Below are 21,509 nucleotides of genomic sequence, written 5' to 3' on the forward strand. Positions count from 1 at the left end.
AAGGTCCACTGTTTCCAGCCGCCAAAACGCCAGGAAGAACAGCGCCAATTACAGGCTAAGAAAGGCCATGGACCCCTGCAGCATGCCGCTAATTTTGGCGCATCTGGTACCTAGTGACGGAGCTTCGGTCTGTCAGCTCGAGCCAACGAACACGTTGAATGCTGTGTACGTAAGTAGACAGCTCTCAATCCAACCTCTTTTCCAACATCCCCCAAAGGCTGGTGCTTGCGACGACTACACTTTCGGCCGCCATCAGACCCGGACTTCATCCCTACGCTTATTGATGAACACGCCTATTCCCACAGAGATCTAGGAAGCTTGTCGAGATGGCGGATGACGCAAAGCCAGACGCTCCGGCGACTAGGCCAGGGGCAGGTGGTATTGGATCAGAGACCACGAACAAGTTTCAAGGAGCGATTGGGGCATGGAGGAGTATGCCCACACCAGCCTAGACGTACCTGGATGCCTCAGTATCACTAATGCCTCTCCTCTGTAGATCTCGATTTTACCAATCTCGTATCCAAGCTCGACAATACAGCCTCCGAAATAGTCACCTACCAGCGAGACTCGACAGTGCAGCGCAAGGATCTCGCGCAGAAGACGAAGGACTTCAGAAAGCTCGACGATACAACGAAGCTTTCCGAGATCAAGGGCCTCCTCAAGGCTTACCAAACGTTCATTGACCTTCTGACCAACCACTCAAAGTCGATCAACTCGTCATTCATCCACGCCTACAATGCCCTTTCCGAGGCGCCGGATCCATATCCTCTTCTCGAGGCCTCCGTCGATGCCATGCTCGTATCCGAAGATACGGTGCCCAAGTTGACGGAAGAGAACCAGCACCTGCAGGGGACGGTGGCGAAGCTCACATCGCAGCTCGAAGAGACGGAGAGCAAGCTCCAAACAGAAATGGCAGCTAAGAAGGATCTAGAGGAGACTCTGGAGACCAAAGTCAAAGAAGTAGAGTCTTCTTGGTCTGCAGTTCTGGACGAGAAGAAGGACAATTGGGAAGCCAAGGAGAAGGCTCTCGAAGACAAGGTCGAGAACCAGGAGCGGCTGCTCACCGAGATCAAGGCCAGCTACGAGGTCAACCAGCGGCTCGGTCGCTCAGAGGACGCAGAGGAGAATCAGCGCGGCCATGTCACCAGCGCTGAGCTCGAGATGGTCAATTCCGATCTGGAGCGAACTAGCATGAGGCTCGCGGAGGTCGAGGCACGCAATGAGCAGCTACGCCTCGAGCTGGCGCAGTCAAAGTCAGCAGTGCCAGCACATGCGACGTCTCTGGAGGATGACCCTGCTTTCTTGCGGATGCGCTCCGAGAACTCATCTCTCATTCGCAAGCTGGACGCAAACAGAGTCGAAAAGGAAGGGCTCAAGCGGGACCTGGACGCTAGATTACGAGGCCTCGAGCGGGAAGTTGGGCTGCTCAAAGACGAGAGGGATAGCCTCCGATCGAAGGTCGAGAAGTGGAATGACTACGACGAGATTAAACAGGAACTGGAAGTCTTGAAAAGCATCGAGTTTGCTACCGGGGACGACGACGACATTCGTGATGTCAGCGAAGAGCAGGATGGTGCAGCTACCAAGGGCAGCAAGGGCGACACACTCGAGCAGCTTCTTCTGGCACGGAACAAGAAGCTGAGTGACGAGCTGACCATCCTTCGAGTGTCACATCAGGACCTCCAAAATAAGCTACAGGATCTACAGGAAGACCTGTCGAGGACGAATGCAGAGCTCGAGAAGGCCCAGAACCTCAACGAGAAGCTCGAGAACGACCTGTCCACCATGCAGGCCGAGGGCGCAAACGCGTTCCCTTCAGGGGCGTCCGTGGCCGGCACGTATGTGAGCCGTTATGCGCAATCAATAGCGCCCACCAGAAAGGGTGGTGGCCGGACGTCACCCACCTCTTCTATAATAAGCGGCTTCAACCCGCGCGACTCGGGCGCTGGCGAGCCAATGGGAGGCGGCTCGGGGATTTTGCCCATGATCACGGCGCAGCGGGACAGGTTCAAGAAGCGGAACGCCCAGCTTGAGCAGGAGCTGTCGGACTCGCACCGCACGCTGTCGCAGCTCCGCCAGGAGGTCGCGGCCCTGCAGAAGGACAACCTCAACCTGTACGAGAAGACGCGGTACGTGTCGAGCTTCAGCGGCCGGGGCGGCACGCACCACACGGCGGCGGGCGCGAGCTCGTCGTCGTCGGCGTCGGCGTCGGCCTACAGCGCCAACCCCAACCCGTCAACCGTGTCGATCGGGGGCACGGGCAACCCGGGCATCGCGCTCGACCGCTACCGCAAGGCGTACGAGAGCAACATCTCGCCGTTCGCGGCGTTCCGGGGCCGCGAGTCGGCGCGCGCGTACAAGCGCATGTCGTTCCCCGAGCGGGTGGTGTACTCGGTCACGCGCATGGTGCTGGCGAGCCGCACGAGCAGAAACCTGTTCGCGGCGTACTGCGTCGCGCTGCACGTCCTCGTCTTCTTCTCGCTGTACTGGCTCGGCTCGGCCGACGCGGAGCAGCACGCCGCCACGCACCTGGGCAACGCCGCTGCCGCTGTCGTAGCGGCCGGGGCGGGCGGCGGCGGTGGTGGTGGTGGTGGTGGTGGTGGTGTGGGTGGTGGGAAGGCAGCCGGTGGGAGCTGGCGCGAGGAAGGGTTCAATGCATGAGGGCGGTGATGAATGGGTGTTGTAGATGTAATGTATTGGGTTTATTTTCGGGTTCAGCGGCATAGGGAGTCCCGCCGGGACACATGTCACTCGTGTACGGAGAAGTCGAAGATCTTTGCTTGGACGTGTGTACATTAGGTAGATCAAAATCTTCGAGAAGCAGTACGGTTTCTCGTATCTTCGCTTGTGAAGAGGTGCTATACACGTTGGTCTCACGGCAAGAGTCTTGGTCGTTCCGTACAGCTCGGTGCATACTCTCTAGTTCTGGTGTCTTCGTCCTTCACACCGTGACTAAAGGGTTCTGTTCTCTCATACTTCGTGAATTCGTCGATCAATCGTCACGTTTCTACGGGAGTCATCTGCTGTGGGCTACTTCTAGACACGACTCATTTCGATACAGTGATATTTGTCGATGCTGGATGCCAACAAACATTTCGGCCTCTTTGATATTTTCCGGCTGTTATTGGTCGGAGGCAAGGCGAACCTGTGGTTGTTGTGTTGTCCCGCCGGAACGGTATGCCGTCCAAGCCAAGAAAAGATTGACAACCGGGCGGGAACTGGGGCTTCCATATTAAAACCCAATCTTACCAAGACATGCCAAATACGACACTCCTGGTAGGCTTTCACATTCATCGATGTGACTCTGACGGCCTGTCGTCTGCTAGATAGATTGCACTTTATCTGCAGGTTTCGAAGTGATGCGTCGCAATATGATATACTTACTGACCTGACTGCTCTATTTCTGGCCAAGACAAGGCATTCGACCGCCAGTGCAGCAGACTTCGGGACAGATGCAACGTCGAAGCCTTCGGTGCATGTCTGTCGGTAGGGTCCAAGCAGAGATTTCCTTTCGGTCCCTTTAGCTGAAGGGTGGTGTTTGGTCTGCGTCTGCTGCAGTCTATTATTACCAGTGTACCTTACTCACCAGATTGGTGCTGGGTCTGGAGATTTCTCATCTGCAGCCTGCTGTCCTTACACCACCCTCCACGTTGCTCGCCAGCAAACTGCAGGCAGCTTTGGTTGGCCGGGAGTGTCCCGTACCATCTCTCCTGATCGTCACGGAAACACACACACACACACACATACACACATACACAACTGCGCACGTCACCAGAGTCTCCAAGAGACCCTGTGACCGCAGAGGCTGTCTCTCTCTCTCTCTCTCATCTGGGGAACGGGATACCGGCAACAGCATGCAGAGGACCTAGGCGCTGGCCACATCCGGCGGCCACAGCGCTCATTAGGCTGGCTCTTCCGAGAAGCCAATCAGAAGTGCCAGCCTGGAGGACGGCAAGCCGAAACATTGTACAGAGCAGGTTTTGGCGGGAGCGGGCGCATCGCTGTCTACGGGCGGTTGTGTAGCTTGGCCCAGTCCTGGACGGAGGGCGTCGATTTACTACCTGGGCATCTATCCACATCATCATCATCATCATCATCATCCTTGTCTGTTTAGACATCTGGGCTAACGACCTCCTAACTAATAAACTCCTAGCCAGTCTCAACTTGCTAGCAGACGGGAAGCCGCGCGTAGGTTAAATTGTTAGTGTCCTTCTTGCTTGCTACCTATTCTTGGATCCGCGCTTGGTTGCTAATCTTGGGCTTTTACCGCCGGATATCGAACGGTCCAGATTAACACACCCACACACTCTCTCACCCACCCTCTTACACTACCCTACCCAGGCCAGGCCATCTGCAGCTGCAAGCCCATTGCCGCCTTGCCCTGATGGGCAGCTGATTGCTTATTCATTACAGGTCTCGTCCTGCTGCTTAGAGAGACAAGTGCAGCAGCTATTCTGGCTGTACACCACGCCGGAGAGATTTGGCTCCCCGGAGGGCACGGTAGGTAGTCGGCGGATTCACCAAGTTGGAAATGTGAAGCCGCGAGCACACCACTCTACACAGTCTTCATCTCTTCTTCTTTCTTCTTCTTCTTCTGCTGCTGCTGCTGCTGCTACTGAGTGAGTAACACGGGAGAACAAGCCAATAAAGTTCCTGATTTCCAGCCTCGTCGTCTTCGGGTGTCGCTGTAGCAAGAGCATGCGGTGCAACTGAGCCCAACATCTGCTGCAGATATCCCCGAGGAGTTGCCCAGTGGCAGACCGGCACCTCTACTTGCTCTGCTCCTGGCCCATCATGTACAGCCGGACCAAGGCACACGACTGGGCAGCCAGGGCGCTTACGGCGGGGTGGTGTGGCTGCCAGATCGCATCTCGTTGGTCCCCGGCATCCCTGTCACCAGATCTATTGGATCGCTTGCCTCGGCCAACCACATCCCCCAGGATGCAATCAATATCTCTTCTCTCCTCTTGCGACCCGCCATGCATGTCCACCAGGCCCGCAGAGCTTATTCTATTCCTGGGAGGCGGCTGCCAGAACGGAACAAGCCCAGCCAGTCCTTCTCCCCTCCCCACGGCTTACACGCCGGTACCCATCCCCCGGCCCATAGACGCGGCCAACTTTTCTCTCGTCCAGTTCCACCCCGGGTCCCCTGCAGAGCCCGTCTAAGTGGACGAGCGAACCCTTGCCCTCCTAGACAAGGATGATAGATTGGATGGACGGCTTGACTTGACCGCCACGGCCTGCTGCTGTATTGCGTGCCGCCCGGACGACATGGGGTAGCCATACGGGAACGGACGGCTTGCTGCTGCCGGGCGTCGACGAGGCTGGTATAATAAGATCACCCTCCCCTCCTTCTTCGAGATGGAGGAAGAGAAGAAACACCATGCATCTTGCTATATCACCATCGTCAGATCCTTTCCAATCTTGACGACTCTTCCCTTTTTTTCCCTTTTTTCTTCTCTATTTCCTTAGTTTTCCTTTACGTCGTGTCTCTTTGGGTCTCTCTCGTGAATCTTGGGTTGTGATTTCTCTTTGGGATATTTATTTTTCATTGTTTGGGCCTCTCACCACGACTCACACACGAACACCCTCACGATACCAAATCAACACTCGAACTTTCTCTCAGGAACAGACCTATCCTGTGTCCACAGAGATCAGACTCGAAGGAAACCAAGCACACCGCGGCAAGGGAAACAGAAATCAAAGGCAACAAACTCCACAATGCACGCCTCAACACTCCTCCTCTCGGCGCTCGCCGCCTTCGCCGTCGCCGCCCCGACCTACCCCCAGCTCAACGTCGACGCCGTCACCCCGGCCGGCCTCGACGCCCTCTCAGACTACTTCAACAAGCTGGCCCAAAAGGTCCAGCAGAGCAAGAGCCTCGCCGAGGCCCCGGCCTGCGACCTGACCAAGGCCGTCCTCCCCCGCCAACCGCCGTGTAAGTCCCGTCCCCTCAGAAAGCCTCCACACCCTCCACCCCCCCCCCCCCTTCGCACTTACAGTAATTCGACAAACTCGTGTGTGCTAACATGGAACCAAAACCCGCAAAGCCCCGTCCTCCCTCCCGGACCCGACCAAGGGCCTCGTCCTCAAGCACGTCGCCATCGGCCGCGGCACGCAGAACTACACCTGCGCCAACGACACCGCCGCGCCGGTCCTCGCCGGCGCCGTGGCCGCCCTCTACAACGCCTCGTGCCTCGCCGCCGCCCAGCCCGAGCTCATGGGTCCCCTGGCCCAGGCGTCCCTCGCCGCCGGCCTCGCCCTGCGGCCCGGCGAGACCCCGCTGACGGTCACGGCGCGCCTCGCGCCCTCGCAGCTCGTCGTGTCGGGCCGCCACTTCTTCCGCGACCCCACGACGCCCTTCTTCGACCTCGACGCCCAGCCGGCGGACCAGATCGGCACGGCGCCCACGGCCAAGAACAACACCGAGCCGGCGCCCGCGGGGGCCCCGCGCGGCCAGAAGGGCGAGGCCGCCGTGCCCTGGCTCAAGCTGCTCGCCAAGGAGGGCGCCACGGGCGACCTGCGCGAGGTCTACCGCGTCGAGACGGTGGGCGGCAGCGCGCCCCCTTCCTGCAAGGACATGCCCGCCAGCTTCGAGGTGCAGTATGCCGCGCAGTAAGTTTTTTTGCTCCTCCCAAGGGGTCCAGAAACGGAGAGGAGGCAGGATTTTGGAAACTAACTAACCACTGCTTTGCTTGTTCAGGTACTGGTTCTACGAGGGCAAGCCCCAAGAGCAGCAGCAGTCATGATGGAAATGGGCGAAGAGCTCTTTACCAGCAGAAACGGCTGTCTGATCTAGAATGAACCGTTATTTGTGCTTGGCATTTACAACCCTATTTTTTTTTTACGGCGTTCAAAGGCTTTTCCTTATCATCTCCTTGTCCTTTTTCTTCATATCCAATCTAGTATTTAGCCCTTTCGTTTCTCCCGACGAGCTGCGAGCCACGTCCCCAAAGCCCGGACGTCTGCTGCACTCTCACCCAAATTTGTGCAATCGTAAAAAATGGATCAAAAAACCCTGAATCGTGGACGGAGACGGGCTTTCTAGGATGATTAGCTAGCTACATTAATTCCATCTACCTTTCTGCAAATCGTGTTGTCTACTACTCTGAGCACTCACTGGTGGACGTCGCCGATGAGCCAACCCAGCCTGGCCCAAGAAATCTCCTTGGAGCTCGTCATTGTTTGATTTATTATCTTTGTCCATTTATGCCGGCTGCGCTATTATCACATGTCATTTCCAATGTCAAAAGACACTTTTTTTGAATGTATTATCATCCCGTGGTCTTTTTCTATCACATAAAAGCATGCCAACTACACGCCGCTTTCATCACTGCTCACATCTCGCGCCCCAAAGGGAACCCCCTTCGCCCCTTGGGGGGGATCTACGAGGGCTCCGTCCAGTTGACTTGATCCATGACCTGCCCGGCCGAAGGGCTGGAATACCCGATCCTCAACCGCAGACGAAGAGGCTATAAGAAAAGACAACCGGTTAGCAAAACGTCTTTTGGAGAGATAAGCAAGGAAGAAGCCCAGAGAGCGTAAACTTACCCCTGTAGCACCAGTGATCCTCATCAGCTGCGTAGCCTCCTGGCCCGGTCCCAGCTCCGTGCTCGAGATCGCCTGCAGCTGCAATTTTTGCGACTTGGGCACGGCAGCCTGCAGGCCCACACCCGAGAGCGGCGTTCCGCCCCCGACGTTGCGGAAGCGCGCAGACGCCTGCACGACACCTTCAGCATTGCGCTGCGTCGCGATGGTGACGACGAGGCCGTTGTTATTGTAGCAGGCGTGCCCGGCGGCGGCGGCGGCGGCTGGAGGTGCAGCTTGTTGTGCTTGTGCGGGTGGCGGCGATGACACGGGCGAGAGGAGGTCGAGGTTAGAGGACGGCATTGCTGCGGCGGGAGGAGCAGGAGACGAGGCAGATGCGGCCCCGGGTCCGAACAGGTCCATGATGGAAGCAACATTTGACTGCTGCGGGCCTGGGGAGGAGGACGAAGGAGGAGGCGAGGTGGTGCTGCCGCCCAAGATGTCGGCAAGCAGGTCGGCGTTGTTCTGCGAAGTGCCATTTGTCGCAGAGGGGGCAGGGCTGCTGTCTCCCATGAGGTCGAAAAGCAGGTCTTGTTCTGAAGGCTTGACCACCTTGGATTTGCGATTGGCTGCCTTGTTGGTCTTCTTGGTTGTCGTGGCCTCGCCGAGGACGCGAGACGACTCCTTGATCTGCGGCGGCGGCATCTTCTCAAGCACGCCCGCTCGGATCTGGCTGTATGAGAAAAGGTTGCTGTACTCGACTGAACGTTGCTGGATCTCCACGTCCAAGCTGGTCTGGCGGCTCTCCAACAGCCTCCGGATTCTGTCCACCTGTGCCGCCTCGGAGAAGCGGGTAGTGAGCTTCACAAGGGCAGTCACAATGTACTCGGTCGAGACCTGGGTAGCATAGCTACTGTTGAGGATTGTGGTGAAGAGGTCGACCACCTCGCTTTCCTTCACCTCTTGCACGAGCTCCTCCTCCTCATACTGGCCACCCCTGAGCAGGGTATCGCCGTACTCACCGATGCACCACGAGCCTGCTTGCGTCAAGCTCTCCTGGGTGATGTCTTTCTTCAGGTTTGCGTACAACTTCTGCACTGCATACGTCTGCAACTCGGGTGTCGTAGCGATCAATCTGATGAACGAGGACATGATGGGTTCCTTGACGTAGTTTCCGGCGAGGGTCAGAACCCTCAGCATTGTGTCGATGTGCCACCTCTTATTGGGAGCGAATTTGTCCGCAGCGATACCGATCTGGCTTGTCATCGTGGGCTTGAACTCGTTGTCGGCCACTTCGAGGAAGGCGAGTAGTTCCCGGATCAGGACACGGACATTGCTCTCGTTGATCAAAGTGAAGCTCAAATCCAAGGCTCTCCTCCTGATACTGATATCAGGATCCCGCAGACACTCCAGGATGGTGTTTCTGTGTCTCTGAACAGCATTCGGCTCAATCGCGACTACCTTGATAAGGGTGTTCAGGGCGACATAGCGAATGTTGTTGTCCCGGTTCGTCAGGAACTTGCCGAGGATATTCACGCCAAGGACACGGAGACCCGAGTCTGCCTCGATATCGAGAATCGTGCGCACGGCCTCGTAAAGGATCGAGTTGCCCACGTTTTTGGAGGAGTCGGTGTTGGTAGCGACCTGAGCCAGGATATCGTTGATCTGCTCGGTGACCTCCGAGTCTCCGCGAGCAAGCACACGTAGGAGGTGAAGGATCTTGACCTGCAAGAACGGATCGGTGATGCCAGTGACATCATGCTCGGGGGCATAGCCAGAGGACGCCAAGCTTTTCAGGGTCCTGACGAGCACAGGCACGAACTGCCTGAACTTCTCGACAATACCCTCTTCTCCACCCTCCTCCTCATCTGCCTCGCACAAGCTCGTGACGAGGGTCAGCCCGCACAGCAGGACACCATGGTTCCTGTCCGACAGAAGCTGTGCGGCCTTCTCAACGAAGTGCTCCTGCAGGTCTGGCACCTTGCGGCATATCCGCATGGCGCACAGCGCTGCTTTCCTCCTGATGTACGGGTTGGCAGTCGACACGAGGTTTTCGATCTCGGGGAATAAATCTCTTGACATCTCGACCGAGGCGATGTTGCCTAGTGTGCAGAGCGCGAGTCCAACGACGTACTGGTTGGAGTGGGAAAGATCACTGGAGAGAACAGACAGTCAGCACAAACCATGACGACGCATATCGGAGCTTTTGTCTCACTTTTTCAAAGAGTTTGTGACCAGCGTCAGGACCTCTTGGTTCTCGTCCAGCAGCAAACTAGTCGCCAGGTGTCCCAAACGCTTGTCGGCGAACCGGGGGGAGGCAAGCAGCTTCAGGCATTCGATCTGTCCGAAATGCGTCCTTTCGCCGAGCGTGAAGAGATACAGGAGCTTCGCGACATTGTTCCGCCTGGGGGGAAGGTCACATGTCAGTCGTCCGAAGGGGAGAGATCTCTGCGAGTTGCGGTGGAAAGGCGCGCCCATACCGTACGGTGTGATCACCGCTCTCTTCACGAAAGCTAGCTCGAATGACGGCACTCTCCTTCTGGATGACCGCCCGCTCGTCCGCTATCGTTTTCGACGCCCGAACATTCCGAATGAACTGCTTGACTGCGTGATTGCGAGGCGAAGCGTGAGCTATCAAGGACCAGACACTTAAGGGGTGGGTGTGCTGGAGGCTAGCGAGGGCCAGCCATCAAGAGCGATCACTTACGCGACGACATCTGGAAGTAATTCATGAGCCCGGCGTGGGGCAGTGATTATGGTCACTGGCCAGCTCGATCTAGAAGGGGTTGTTGGGTTTGTTCGGAGTTTGCGACCTGCCTGTCGTAGCCCTCCTCGATCAAGGTCCCTTTTCGACGTGGTTGAAGATGGCGGCGGACCGTGCCTACTACCTGTGATGACCGATTGATTGGTGGGGTTCAATGGCAGCACAGCACACGTTGGAGAAAATGTGGGCGCCGGAATTTTCAGGCCACAAAATCACCTCTCTCTCCGTTTCGACTTTTCATACACCTGAGACGAAGATAAAAGAGGTCTTGCAATAGTGACAAGAGAAGAAGGTCTCATAGCTAATGGGATTGGAACCCCGATTATAGGGTTCATGGGATTTTAGTTGTCGTTCACAATCATTGCCAAATCCCCACGCATGGCGTCAGAATTGAGACATGTCATTCTCGACTTTCTCAAAAGACATGTACGTCGCTTTGTGGATTCCCAGCGCCATCCTTTTTGTATTGCCCTCTATAATGCCGAGTTCGCTCATCTTTTGAGATGCAAGCGGTTGTCCTGAAAACGCTGTTGGAACCCCCGCACAAACAACAACAACGATATCGTACAAAGGCCGGCAAGTCAAGAGTCATTGTCCCGTCACACACACACCCCACCCACTCCCTACACGTCAGGCCTCGCCAAGGGATGAGCCTCCGTGTTCAGCACCCACCTATCCAAATCCACGACGTCAAAGTCGGCGAACACGAGGTAAAAGTACTTGAGCGTCTCGGCCAGCCAGAAGCTCTCCATGCTGTCGAACTGGACCGGGTTCTCGACCGTCACGTCCCGCAGGCTCGCCGACGCGATGCCCGAGCGCGTGTGCCGCTCGATGTTGGCGAACATGGTCCAGGCCTTGTCCTGCCACGCGGCGTCGCCCGTGAGGCGGTACATCATGAAGACCGACTCGATGGCCTCCGGCCGCAGGATGTACTTTGGGTCGTTGACGCCCACCATGCCCGTGGGCAGCTGGTGCCTCTTGATAGTGTCGAGGATCACATCCTCCGGCGCCGGGCCGGTGCCCTGGGTGGGGTTCCAGTGCTGCTGGACAGCCTCGTGCCACTTCTCCTTGGTGTACTTGCATCGCTGCCCCGTCTGGAGATCCTCTATCTGGCCGCAGGGGACAAATGTGAATATCTCGGGACCCACGCCCGACTCCGTGATGTTGTAGGACCACACACATCCGTTTGTGAGCTGGGCGGCGATATCAAGGTCGTCGGGACGGTCAAAGATCTTGGCCGCGAGACCGACCATGCCACCGGTGAAGCACGTGAGATGTTGCCCTTTCGCGGCTGTTTGCACACTGCCGCCTGTGCTGTAGGTGTATGCCCTGGCCTCGCCAGAGATGAGCAGCGGGGTATCGTTCTCGTTGAGCGCTCGGCGAAACAAATGTTTCTTGGCGACATCGATAAAGTCCTCGTACATCTTGCGCGGCTGCTGCAATGTCCCGCCAAGAATGAGGTACTGCTTTGGGAAGTACTCGTAGAGCGAGTCCGACATGCCGCCGAGGGTGAACAGCGAGTCCTGGGTAAACGAGATCTTCTGTGCATCTGCCACAACCGGCCACATGCCCGGCAACTTGGTCGAATGCTGGCTCTTCTCGAACTCATCTGCAATGCGCTGCACAATGTCATAGTATTTCATGTCCCCCGTAAGCTGCGACAGCTTGGTGAACTCGAGGCACAGCGAGCCAATCTCTGCTACGAGCACCGAGTTGGGCGCGATCTGCTTCGTACCCTCCATGTAACTGTTGCGCCGCCATATTAGCCTCTTCTCTCTTGGCTGCAGCCACAACCAACTGCCGGGGAAAAAAACTCACTCTGCCCAGTCCCATCTCGAGATTGGCATGTGATTCGGCGTATCAAACGCTCCCATTAAAAGCTCTGCCACCTCCACTGCCTTGTTCAACAAGCCAGCATATCTCTTCTCGCTCAGTTCGTACGCGGCCAGGAACCCGCCCATGTATCTGATGGTCGTCTCGAAGACGTTGATCGCCTTGGCCTCGGTGTACGTAAAGTCGATGCCCTCCGCCGCCCGGACGGCCTCCTCGAACTCCTTCTTCATGCCCATGATCCAGAGCGTGTCGAGCGTGTCGACCAGCGTGGCCGCCCATCCGCCAAACGGGTCCTTTGCCTCCCCGCTCAGGGGTGCGACCTCGTCGCGCAGCCATGCGTGCTCCTTGTATCCGGCCCAGCTGTGCTCGAAGCTCTCCTTAACGGCGGCGAGGCGCTGCAGGCGGACTGCCCGCGCGTCTTTGCTCTCCTCCGGCACGGGGTACTTCTGGATCCGGGGTATCTCGGCGTACGGCTTGTCCCTCGGGAGGGATCGAGGAGATTCAACCGGATAACGCGGGGCCGTCTTCCTCCAGCGAACTTTGCCGTCGTGGCTGCCGCCCTTGCCACCTTTTGGTTGAGTGTGAGTGGCGTCTTGTGACAGCGGCCGGCGAGTCTCTCGAGTCTCTAAAGAGTCGTCGGCGAGGAAGAAGTAGCAGATGAGCAGCCAAAGGGCAACAATGGCTATCAGCGGCTTCCACCGTCTCAAGGGGCCCATGGTTCTGATCTAAGGGGCCTGAGGGTCGGCTTGACAAATATTCGACTCGCCTAGGAACGTGGAAAGCCTCCGAAAACGCGACACGAGCCTGACATCGCTGGACCGCGGGCCAGATGCTCGTCAAAAGCGACCGTCTTTCCGTCTGACAACCCGTCTCTCAAGATGTCTTACGCCAATGAATGCAAGGTACACAGGGAGGGAGAGGTGTCGCGAATGTACCACCAAACAGGAAGGATCTTTGAACGCGCGCCGAACCCTGATGAGGAAAAAATAGAACGAAGATGCAGAAGGAGAGAAAAGACCCAGCAAGCACCTGCAACTACAATGATCACACGTAGGCAACTAATGTACAGATGAAAGGACGAAGTCAAGAAACCCATTACAATATGAGATCCTTCCAAATCCACTTCTCATGCTGGAATCAGCGTCACAGTGGAGGCGTGCAAGTCTTGGCTAAGACACGGTTCAGCGTGTGATATGGGACCTGGGCAACTTGGGGCTGCAGCCAAAAGACGATAGCGCGGGCCGGTCCAGAGTCAATACAGCACAGACGCTGCCCAAATCTCACCGCTAAGAAGCCAGGGATCAAGGGGCTCCAGCCCGTTAAGCTTAGGGGGAACCCGCCTGTTTCCGCCACTGGTGCACTAAAGTTTCGGTCCCTTCGAGACACAACTCCCAACTGCTCGATTGACTTCCAGGCACTGATCAAGAAAACGGGGTCGGACTGCGCTGGCTGACCTGGGAAAGTGGAGGGCGGCTTGGCATTTGGCGGGGCAGCAACAACACCAAAAAGGGGACAGAGACTACGATGGCCCAACCATCGCCATGGGTAAGGACCCGACAGCTCACAAACAACACAGCAGAACACGGGACCCGGCACAGCATCCTCAAAAGAGAAAAAAGGTCCCACTGGGACCGCTTGCTTCTCGTCTATGGGCCGGGCCAAGATGGACTTGCTTCCGGTAAGGCTGGTAGGAGCAAGTGATGTTGACAGGAAACGTGCAAAGATGCGGGCGCTAGAGAGCACTGCCACCCTCGGGCTGCATCGTCCCTGACTATCGGGACTTCCCAATGCAGGGTCTGGCATGTCTCTCACATGCAATTTCCAGAAATAGATGGGGGAGGATCTGGGCTATCTAGAGATCCATCTTTGACATGCGGAAAAGAGTCGCATGATCATGGAAAAGCGTGGGCGTGCGTGGGTAGCTGAAGAGAGCGAGAGGGGCCAATGGCGCACGCATACACTTGAAGATGGACTTGCAAAGGGTTCACAACGGTGGTGGTCAGAATTCAATTGATTGACAGACAGGATGGACCAACTCTAGGACCGAACTCCTGGGCTTGATCCCCGATACAACATGTTTTGAAGCCACTCGAAACGGCTGATTGATGAGCAAGCAGCTCCGACAATTAGAAACTTGGGAACAGATGTCACCACTTCATATTTCGTTCATCCACTCGTGCTTCTCATTGATCATCCAGCATAGGAAATCCTCGAGTAGCAAAAATTCAGAAGCAATAAAAGGGGATTGCTTTGTTTCCGAAACAGGCTGCTCAACTCAATCCAGAACAGTAAAGAAAAAGGCGTGGGTCAGGCGTGTGAGGCCAACGATGTGTTTTCGTGATTACGCAGAAATAAAGAGATGTCCAGGCCATGCTAGGAACGAATTGTCTATTTCGTCATCATGAGCTGGACGAACTCGTTATCTGCAATATATTAGCACTCGAGAGTCGCCATGAGGGCGGGGTAAGAGCGAGCTTACAGTCGATACGTCCATCACCATCCTGGTCCGCCTCGCGGATCATCTCGTCGACCTCATCGTCGGTCAGCTTCTCGCCGATGGAGGTCATGACGTGGCGCAGCTCAGCAGCCGAGATGAAGCCGTTGTTGTCGCGGTCGAAAACCTGGAGGAGGCACAAGTTAGAATATTGGGCCAGGAATCGTTCTGGCTGCGAGCCAAGCCGTACCTTGAAGGCCTCACGGATCTCCTCCTCGGAGTCGGTGTCCTTCATCTTGCGAGCCATCATGGTCAGGAACTCTGTAACACAGCATTAGTGGCCCGGCTGAGATACTGCGGGGTTGCTAGAAAGTTACCAGGGAAGTCGATCGTGCCGTTGCTGTCGGCGTCGACCTCGTTGATCATGTCCTGCAGCTCAGACTCGGAGGGGTTCTGGCCAAGGGACCGCATAACGGTGCCCAGCTCCTTGGTAGTGATTTGTCCTACATATCATAGTTCAGCCAGGTGTACTCCTTTCAAGGTATGTAGTGAATGGCGAAGATGCAGGCCATTATTGTTGTAGTTGCTGAATGGCGAGGCAATAAAGAGTCGGTGAAGGCTGAGAAGGGCTGTACTAACCATCGCCGTCCTTGTCCTGCAGGTTGACAAAAAGTGGTTAGCAGCCTGGTCGGGTAGAACAACAAGCACACCACAGGGGAGAAACAGGGCAGGGCAGTAAAGGGGCCAAAGGCACCAGTAATTTGACAAAGGACTTACAAACAGGGAGAACGCCTCCTTGAACTCGGAAACTTGCTCCTCGGTAAGAGAGTCGGCCTGTCCGTGAGCATCGCCGTCAGTCCAAATCCTCAAGAGCGCGCAACCCCTCTCGGCACGCGGGGCTGGCCAGGGAGGGCGGGAGACAAACCATGGTGTCGAGGTTGGTGTGATGGGGTAGATTGGAGAGGGTGTGTGTCGAGAAAAAGATCGTTTGATGCCTAGATGGCCTGTAAGAAAAAAAGTCGCAATCAAGAACTCGTCACTGAATTGTGGTCTTGGAGAAAGATTCAGGTTGCGTCCTAGCTGGGGATGGGCAGAGATAATGTACTTATTATGGGGAAGGGTGATGTCGCCCTTTTGGCAGGGAAGCTATGGGCGGCGTCGGGACCTAACACAGGGTGCGGTGCGGGTGGTGCGAGAGTGGATGGCGGCCCAGTGAGTCCTTTGGGCAGTGCTGTGTGTTCGTCAAGCAAGTGTGTGTGTGTGTGTGCGCGCTCTGGATGGAGGTGGGGAGCTGGGCCAAGCTGGGATTCAACGTTGCTGAAACACGCCGTCACCGCTCCAATCCCACAGGGCACCTGAAGGGCCGCCACCACACTCTCCTAGGGAGAATGCCTGGCTGCCTTGTTGAGGCAACCTAACCCGGTTATCACACGTGACTGCCCTCGGGCTGCCCGTCAGCATCCCGGTTTTGCAAAGTGGCCCCTAAAACGGTCGCCGAGAGGGAGCCGCCGGAGCTGCCCAGGTGCTGTAGCAGTCCAACCCGCCCCAAGACTGAGGCGCTAAATAAAGGTGCTGACGTGGGCCAGGTCCGACTTGTATTAGGCATATTGCATCAACGGCCCAATCACTACCCCAGCCTCTCCTCAGCCTCAACCCCCTTCAAGCAAGCTGTGTGGAATTGTGTCCGTTCACTGGTTGTACCGACAAAAGTTGATGGCCTGTTTTGCGTCACGCATCGTCTCTTTATTTTCGACTTGTTGTCAGGACCAACTCGGCATGTAATCACGAGTACGAGTCACCGGAGAACAACCAGCTATCCGTCCCAAAGTGTCGAGAACCAGAAAGCAGGGCGGTGGATAGCTGGCTCGCGAAAGAAGCTAGGTAGGCGGTCGCCATGTGGCGAGACCGCACCAACCTGTAAGTTTGGGCAGCTTTGCTGCGCGAGAGACACACACCCCAGGGGGGAAGTTCCTCCTGCTGACCAGCCGGGGGCTTTTCCCACAAACAGCTACATCTCCTACCGGCAGTCCTACGCCCACCACCCCGCGAAGCGGACCCGGTATGGCGACGGCCTCTCCCCCTCGGTCGACCGGTTCGGCGCCCCGGACGGCCTGGGCGCCTCGACCGCGACGGCCTTCTCCGCCTCCGTCGGCGGCGGCGGCGCCTTCGACGACGGCGGCGGCGACCGGACGGGCCTGCTGGCGGCCGGCGCCTACGACCAGCGCGACGACGGCGACGCCGTCATCGAGATGGACCTGCTGCCGCCGCGCTGGGCCGACGTCTCGGACGAGGTGACGGACCTCCTCGGCGACATCGCGCGCCGGAGCCAGAAGCTCGAGCGGCTGCACCAGAAGCACGTGCTGCCCGGCTTCAACGACGACGAGGCCAAGAAGGCCGAGGAGGGCGAGATCGAGAAGCTGACGCAGGGCATCACGCGCGGCTTCCACGAGTGCCACCGCTGCATCCAGCGCATCGAGCAGATGGTCCGGGAGTCGCGGAGCCAGGGCAGCCTGTCGCGGGCCGAGGAGACGATGGCCAAGAACATCCAGATATCCCTCGCGTCGAGGGTGCAGGAGGCCAGCGCCGGCTTCAGAAAGAAGCAGAGCGCCTACCTCAAGAGTGAGTCCACCCACAAGACCCGTGTAATTGTTCTTCGGGGGGGTAGCACGCATGATCATATATGCTAACGAGATTCCCTTTCCCTCCCCCAGAATTAAGAGGCATGAGCGGCTCGCTCACGCCGACCGGCGACCGGTCGTCCACACCGATGCCCAGCACGGGGTACACGGACCCGTCCCTGCTCGAGTCCGACGCCGACCGGTCCTTCTCCCAGTCGACCCTGCAGGCGACCTCGCAGCAAAAGATGCTGCACTCCAACGACGCCGCCATCATGCAGCGCGAGCGCGAGATCGAGGAGATCGCGCAGGGCATCATCGACTTGTCGGACCTGTTCCGCGACCTGCAGACCATGGTCATCGACCAGGGCACCATGCTCGACCGGATAGACTACAACGTCGAGCGCATGGCCACCGACGTCAAGGCCGCCGAGAAGGAGATCAAGGTGGCCTCCGGGTACCAGCGCAAGACGACCAAGCGCAAGATCATCCTGCTGCTCATATTAATCATCGTCGGCATGATCATCCTGTTGGTGATCAAGCCGAAGAAGAAGGGCGGCGATGGGTAGAGCGGGTGACTATACACCCTGGTTTTCTTGACTGTTTTCCAGCATGTGTTTGGCGTCCCCAAGTGTAGTATTTTAATACCCTGAATGTACATCATCTAGAAGTGACCGGTTTCGAAGAATGTGATGACGACCAAGGTCTTGGTCTATATACTATACGAAATTGTCATTATGAAAAGTGATAAGCTCTGTTCATACAGATTTGTCCTTTCGGACGGGTATCATGCCCACCATGTCCCTCCTGATGTAAATGCTAACCAAAAACGTAGTCGCTGCGGGCTAATGCCACATGAGAATAATTATACAATGTCCCTTCACGCCCGTCGACGGCGTGAATCAGTGGTGCGTTTGACAAAGTCATCGATGGCCTCCAGAGGACCCAAAAGATCGCCGTCCCAAGCTCGATCGCACAGACCCTTCACCTCGGCCAGACTGAGGCGGTTCGCACGTCGTCGAGCAATAAGTCCGCGCATTGTCCTACCCTGAGACGCCCGCGTCGGGCGCTTGATCACCGGTCCGTAGAGCGCGGCTAGCTTGAGCAGAACTTCCCGGCGCACCAGGGCATCATTGATGTTGACGCCTCTATCCTTCAACACCCGGAGCAGTCTGACTCCGCGAGCAACATCAAAATCTGCAATATTGATGGCGCCACGTGAGGTCCAGGTGCTAAGTTTGGGAGGAGAGCCGTTGACCATAAACCGAAAAGAGAACTCAACGATAGCTCTGCAGAGCTTTCGATCGAACAAACGTTGGACAGGGTGTGCTTCGAGCGTTAAAGGAAGATCACGGGGCACAAGTCGAAACCCGGGCAGATCAGGCCGCTCCGGGAGCGTGCGCGGTGCATCGTTTATATGAACGTATGCCATTGCAATATCGGAGGACTCGAGCGCAAGGTATCGGTCGACGATCTCAATCGACAAGTCTTCCAGTTCCTCGAGACGGCCCGTTTGAGCGAGCTGAAAAAGTATTCTCTTCCAGACCGAAGTGTAAAGGGGCGCATTCAAGTTTGCGCTCTGCCTGCAAAGCGAAATGTAGAAATCCAGATCATCCTTGGCAAAGTTTGGGTCGCAGTCAGAAGGAAGATCTCTCAAGACCATCTTTGAAATCTCGAGACCGATATTTGGAAGCACCTGAACGCCTCTTGAGCGCATGTCCTCAAGCAGACTCAGTGCATTGCTTCTTTTGTTCTGCGTCAAGCTCAATCCCAGGAGACTGTTCGATGAAGCCGCAAGAGAGTCCATGGACAGCGCAAGGCGTACCGTGAGGATGAGCCTGTACTTCTGCAGATCGCCATGTTTGACGCTGGACTGGAGTATCTCCTCGAGGGTGAATGGCTCTTCTAGAACGTCCGGATGCAGGTCAGAATGAAGCAAAGTACTCAAGGTCTCCGAGTCGCCTGCAGTGGCAAGCTGTCTGACGGCTTTGCTGTAACTCGAAGGTCCGGTCCCAATGTGGAGGCTGTCAAGCTGGTTGATTCGCTGGCGAACACCTTGAGCGTCCTTTTCCCGCAGCGCGATAGACTGCAGAGACAAAGGCCCTATGTGTGTCACGCCAAGAGCGTGGACGACGTTGATGGCAACGTCAAGCGGAATCCATGAGCTTGCGAACAACCGTGCTCCAAATTGATCGCTATAGTCTTTCTCCTTGATGCCGAAAGTAGCGCCGTGAGCCCGGTAGACTTCTTCGCGGAGCCTGCTCGCCTGCTTGAAAGGTTTGGCAACATGTTTGTTCTCCAAATCAGCATCAGCTACTGCCTTCTCGTCCGAACAGAGGTTTATACTGGGATAATAGCCTGAGATAAACTCCAAAAAAGGCCTTGTCGCAAGTGACTTCGGAAGATCGTTCCTCTGAATTAGTGTTTTCCTCCATGAGCGGGCAAGGCTTGAATGACCATGCGACCACAGATAGGGAATAAGAGTGTCATAGAGGTGCCGATGATTGCTGGTGACATAGATCGACTGTAGGGTCTCGACCATGTCAGGGTCGGGATCCAGCAAGAATTGCTTCAGAAAGTTGAAAAACGTCGCCCTGTCTGGGTTGAAGTGCGCACTGAGCCGGACATGCCAACGGATGGCTCGATCGAGCTGCCGGTTGTTCATACAGAAGGAGAGGACAGTAATGTAGAAATCCGGCCACTGTACGCCATGTTCTTCGTACATCCACTCGGCATAAACCCATGTGCTTTGGAGGAAGGACTCGTCGTGCAGGGCCGTGCTGAGGACGTTGTGCCAGAAAGACTGGGCAATGAGGCCATCGACCTGGTATAGGCATTTTCTCATGAGTATCGCTCTCCACACCGCTGCAGCACCGTCCAGATGTCCTCTACGCTGCCTGAAGTTGAATATGCAGCTCCATAGAGCAACGTCGTGGGCATGATCAGGGTGGTCCACCAGGCGTCCAATGTTCGTGGCCGGGCTTTGAAAGTCAGACTCCAGAGCCAACCGGTCCGGATCGAGGAGTAACGACTGCCATTTGCCGTAGATATGGGTATTGGAGATTGGGAGTGATGCTCGCTTCGAATCCTGTTGCGACAGGGCCAAAGAGCCGTGCGCAGGCCTGGAGATAGTATTTCGGCCTTGTCTCGTGGATAAGGAAGTGTCGCTGGCTGGAACTCCCAACAATGAGACGTGCGCAACCGGAGCCTCTCGTTCATGTGTCCGTTCTAGGGCCGCGACGGCTGACAAGCGCCGACGAGTCGATCGATCCCGCTTTGAAAAGGGCAAGAAAAGCGTCGGTCGAGCCGCATGCTGGTTCACCTGCCCCAGTCTCGCAGAGACCAGTCGCATCGCGATGCCAATGCTACTGCACGCTTTAACATTGCATTGGTCCGCTTTCGGGGAATAATAAGCGATTGCGTGGCATCTGTTGCACACTGGGTAAGAACAGTGATATGTCGGTTGCGGGTAAGACAATCTGTATGAAAAAAAGAATGTCCGGCCGGTCCTGACGATCTGGATTCGGGTTCGAGACTTGATGCAATAATTCTGCCCGAGCAATCAAATTGATGTATTGAGCTCTCAACTTTTGCCGGTCCGCACCGGATCGTAGAGCGACGGGGGGGTACTCCACTCCTGATTAGTCACTTACGCTCGGCTAGCCTGCGCCAATCAGAAGCTCACAGTATCCTCCAAACTTGACGTGCAATCGTCGATTTCCAGCTCCTACAACCATCGAACCACCCAACGACCACCACCGCATCTCCTCTCTACAAACCTCCAGCAACGATCACAATGGGGTAAGCAGCATATCTACAGTTTATAAACTCTTATTCCGACCGTCAATCTGCCCTGCGCCGTCCCATCGCCCGCCAATGGCGCCAGGACCGGCGCATCATACGATCCCCTCGCCTCGCTCTGACCAGCACGCTGACCTCGTCTCTCTTCCACACAGTCTCGTCAACGCAAAGAACACCGTCCCTGAGAAGCAGCGCTTCTACCAGGCTGCCTACAAGGCCCACACCCGCATTTGGAGGATCGTGAGTTTTTCTAGCCACAGATCCGGCCGTGGGCCCGGCCACGCCGTGATAGGAAGAGCCCGTGGACTAACGAAATGGCGCAGAACCCCCGAAGCACCGCGATGTACACTCCCTTCGTCTTCATCCTGTACGGAAGCGTCGCCGGTATGTCTTGGACTTCTCAACGGCACAACGGGCCACCATAATCACGAGACGCTAACATCGTTCTGCAGCTTCCACCTACGCCATGGGCCGCAAGGTTCTGGGCTACAACACGTGGTTCGGCAAGGAGTAAAGCACTTTGACTCGAGGTGAT

The 21,509-nt window shown here is 56.5% G+C and overlaps 7 protein-coding genes across 7 annotated transcripts; 4 read left to right on the forward strand and 3 right to left on the reverse strand.

Annotated features, from left to right (window-relative positions):
• Positions 1 to 326: 326 nt before the first annotated feature.
• E0L32_004664 (uncharacterized protein) lies at positions 327 to 2,661 on the forward strand (the record flags this gene model as incomplete). Its single annotated transcript, XM_031139099.1, has 2 exons — positions 327 to 432; positions 497 to 2,661. The coding sequence occupies 2 exons, from the start codon at positions 327 to 329 to the stop codon at positions 2,659 to 2,661; spliced, it is 2,271 nt and encodes a 756-aa protein (XP_030996817.1).
• Positions 2,662 to 5,721: 3,060 nt separating this feature from the next.
• E0L32_004665 (uncharacterized protein) lies at positions 5,722 to 6,749 on the forward strand (the record flags this gene model as incomplete). The annotated part of the gene is made up of 3 exons (XM_031139100.1): positions 5,722 to 5,938; positions 6,051 to 6,615; positions 6,704 to 6,749. 3 exons carry the CDS (start codon positions 5,722 to 5,724, stop codon positions 6,747 to 6,749), a joined length of 828 nt encoding a protein of 275 aa, XP_030996818.1.
• Positions 6,750 to 7,385: 636 nt separating this feature from the next.
• Positions 7,386 to 12,840, reverse strand: E0L32_004666 (uncharacterized protein; the record flags this gene model as incomplete). The annotated part of the gene is made up of 7 exons (XM_031139101.1): positions 7,386 to 7,472; positions 7,552 to 9,682; positions 9,743 to 9,931; positions 10,008 to 10,175; positions 10,235 to 10,303; positions 10,964 to 12,037; positions 12,110 to 12,840. The coding sequence occupies 7 exons, from the start codon at positions 12,838 to 12,840 to the stop codon at positions 7,386 to 7,388; spliced, it is 4,449 nt and encodes a 1,482-aa protein (XP_030996819.1).
• A 1,672-nt stretch (positions 12,841 to 14,512) lies between these two features.
• Positions 14,513 to 15,486, reverse strand: E0L32_004667 (calmodulin; the record flags this gene model as incomplete). Its single annotated transcript, XM_031139103.1, has 6 exons — positions 14,513 to 14,547; positions 14,604 to 14,879; positions 14,936 to 15,061; positions 15,198 to 15,213; positions 15,336 to 15,392; positions 15,484 to 15,486. The coding sequence occupies 6 exons, from the start codon at positions 15,484 to 15,486 to the stop codon at positions 14,513 to 14,515; spliced, it is 513 nt and encodes a 170-aa protein (XP_030996820.1).
• A 966-nt stretch (positions 15,487 to 16,452) lies between these two features.
• Positions 16,453 to 17,742, forward strand: E0L32_004668 (uncharacterized protein; the record flags this gene model as incomplete). The annotated part of the gene is made up of 3 exons (XM_031139104.1): positions 16,453 to 16,475; positions 16,519 to 17,177; positions 17,270 to 17,742. 3 exons carry the CDS (start codon positions 16,453 to 16,455, stop codon positions 17,740 to 17,742), a joined length of 1,155 nt encoding a protein of 384 aa, XP_030996821.1.
• Positions 17,743 to 18,053: 311 nt separating this feature from the next.
• E0L32_004669 (uncharacterized protein) lies at positions 18,054 to 20,525 on the reverse strand (the record flags this gene model as incomplete). The annotated part of the gene is made up of 1 exon (XM_031139105.1): positions 18,054 to 20,525. The coding sequence occupies one exon, from the start codon at positions 20,523 to 20,525 to the stop codon at positions 18,054 to 18,056; it is 2,472 nt and encodes an 823-aa protein (XP_030996822.1).
• A 444-nt stretch (positions 20,526 to 20,969) lies between these two features.
• E0L32_004670 (uncharacterized protein) lies at positions 20,970 to 21,488 on the forward strand (the record flags this gene model as incomplete). Its single annotated transcript, XM_031139106.1, has 4 exons — positions 20,970 to 20,974; positions 21,130 to 21,214; positions 21,298 to 21,358; positions 21,427 to 21,488. The coding sequence occupies 4 exons, from the start codon at positions 20,970 to 20,972 to the stop codon at positions 21,486 to 21,488; spliced, it is 213 nt and encodes a 70-aa protein (XP_030996823.1).
• Between the last annotated feature and the right edge of the window lie 21 nt (positions 21,489 to 21,509).

The sequence above is a fragment of the Thyridium curvatum genome (genome assembly GCF_004353045.1).
Source record: "Thyridium curvatum strain D216 chromosome Unknown NODE_23_length_467585_cov_82.455940, whole genome shotgun sequence".
Taxonomy (NCBI): Eukaryota; Fungi; Ascomycota; class Sordariomycetes; order Thyridiales; family Thyridiaceae; genus Thyridium; species Thyridium curvatum.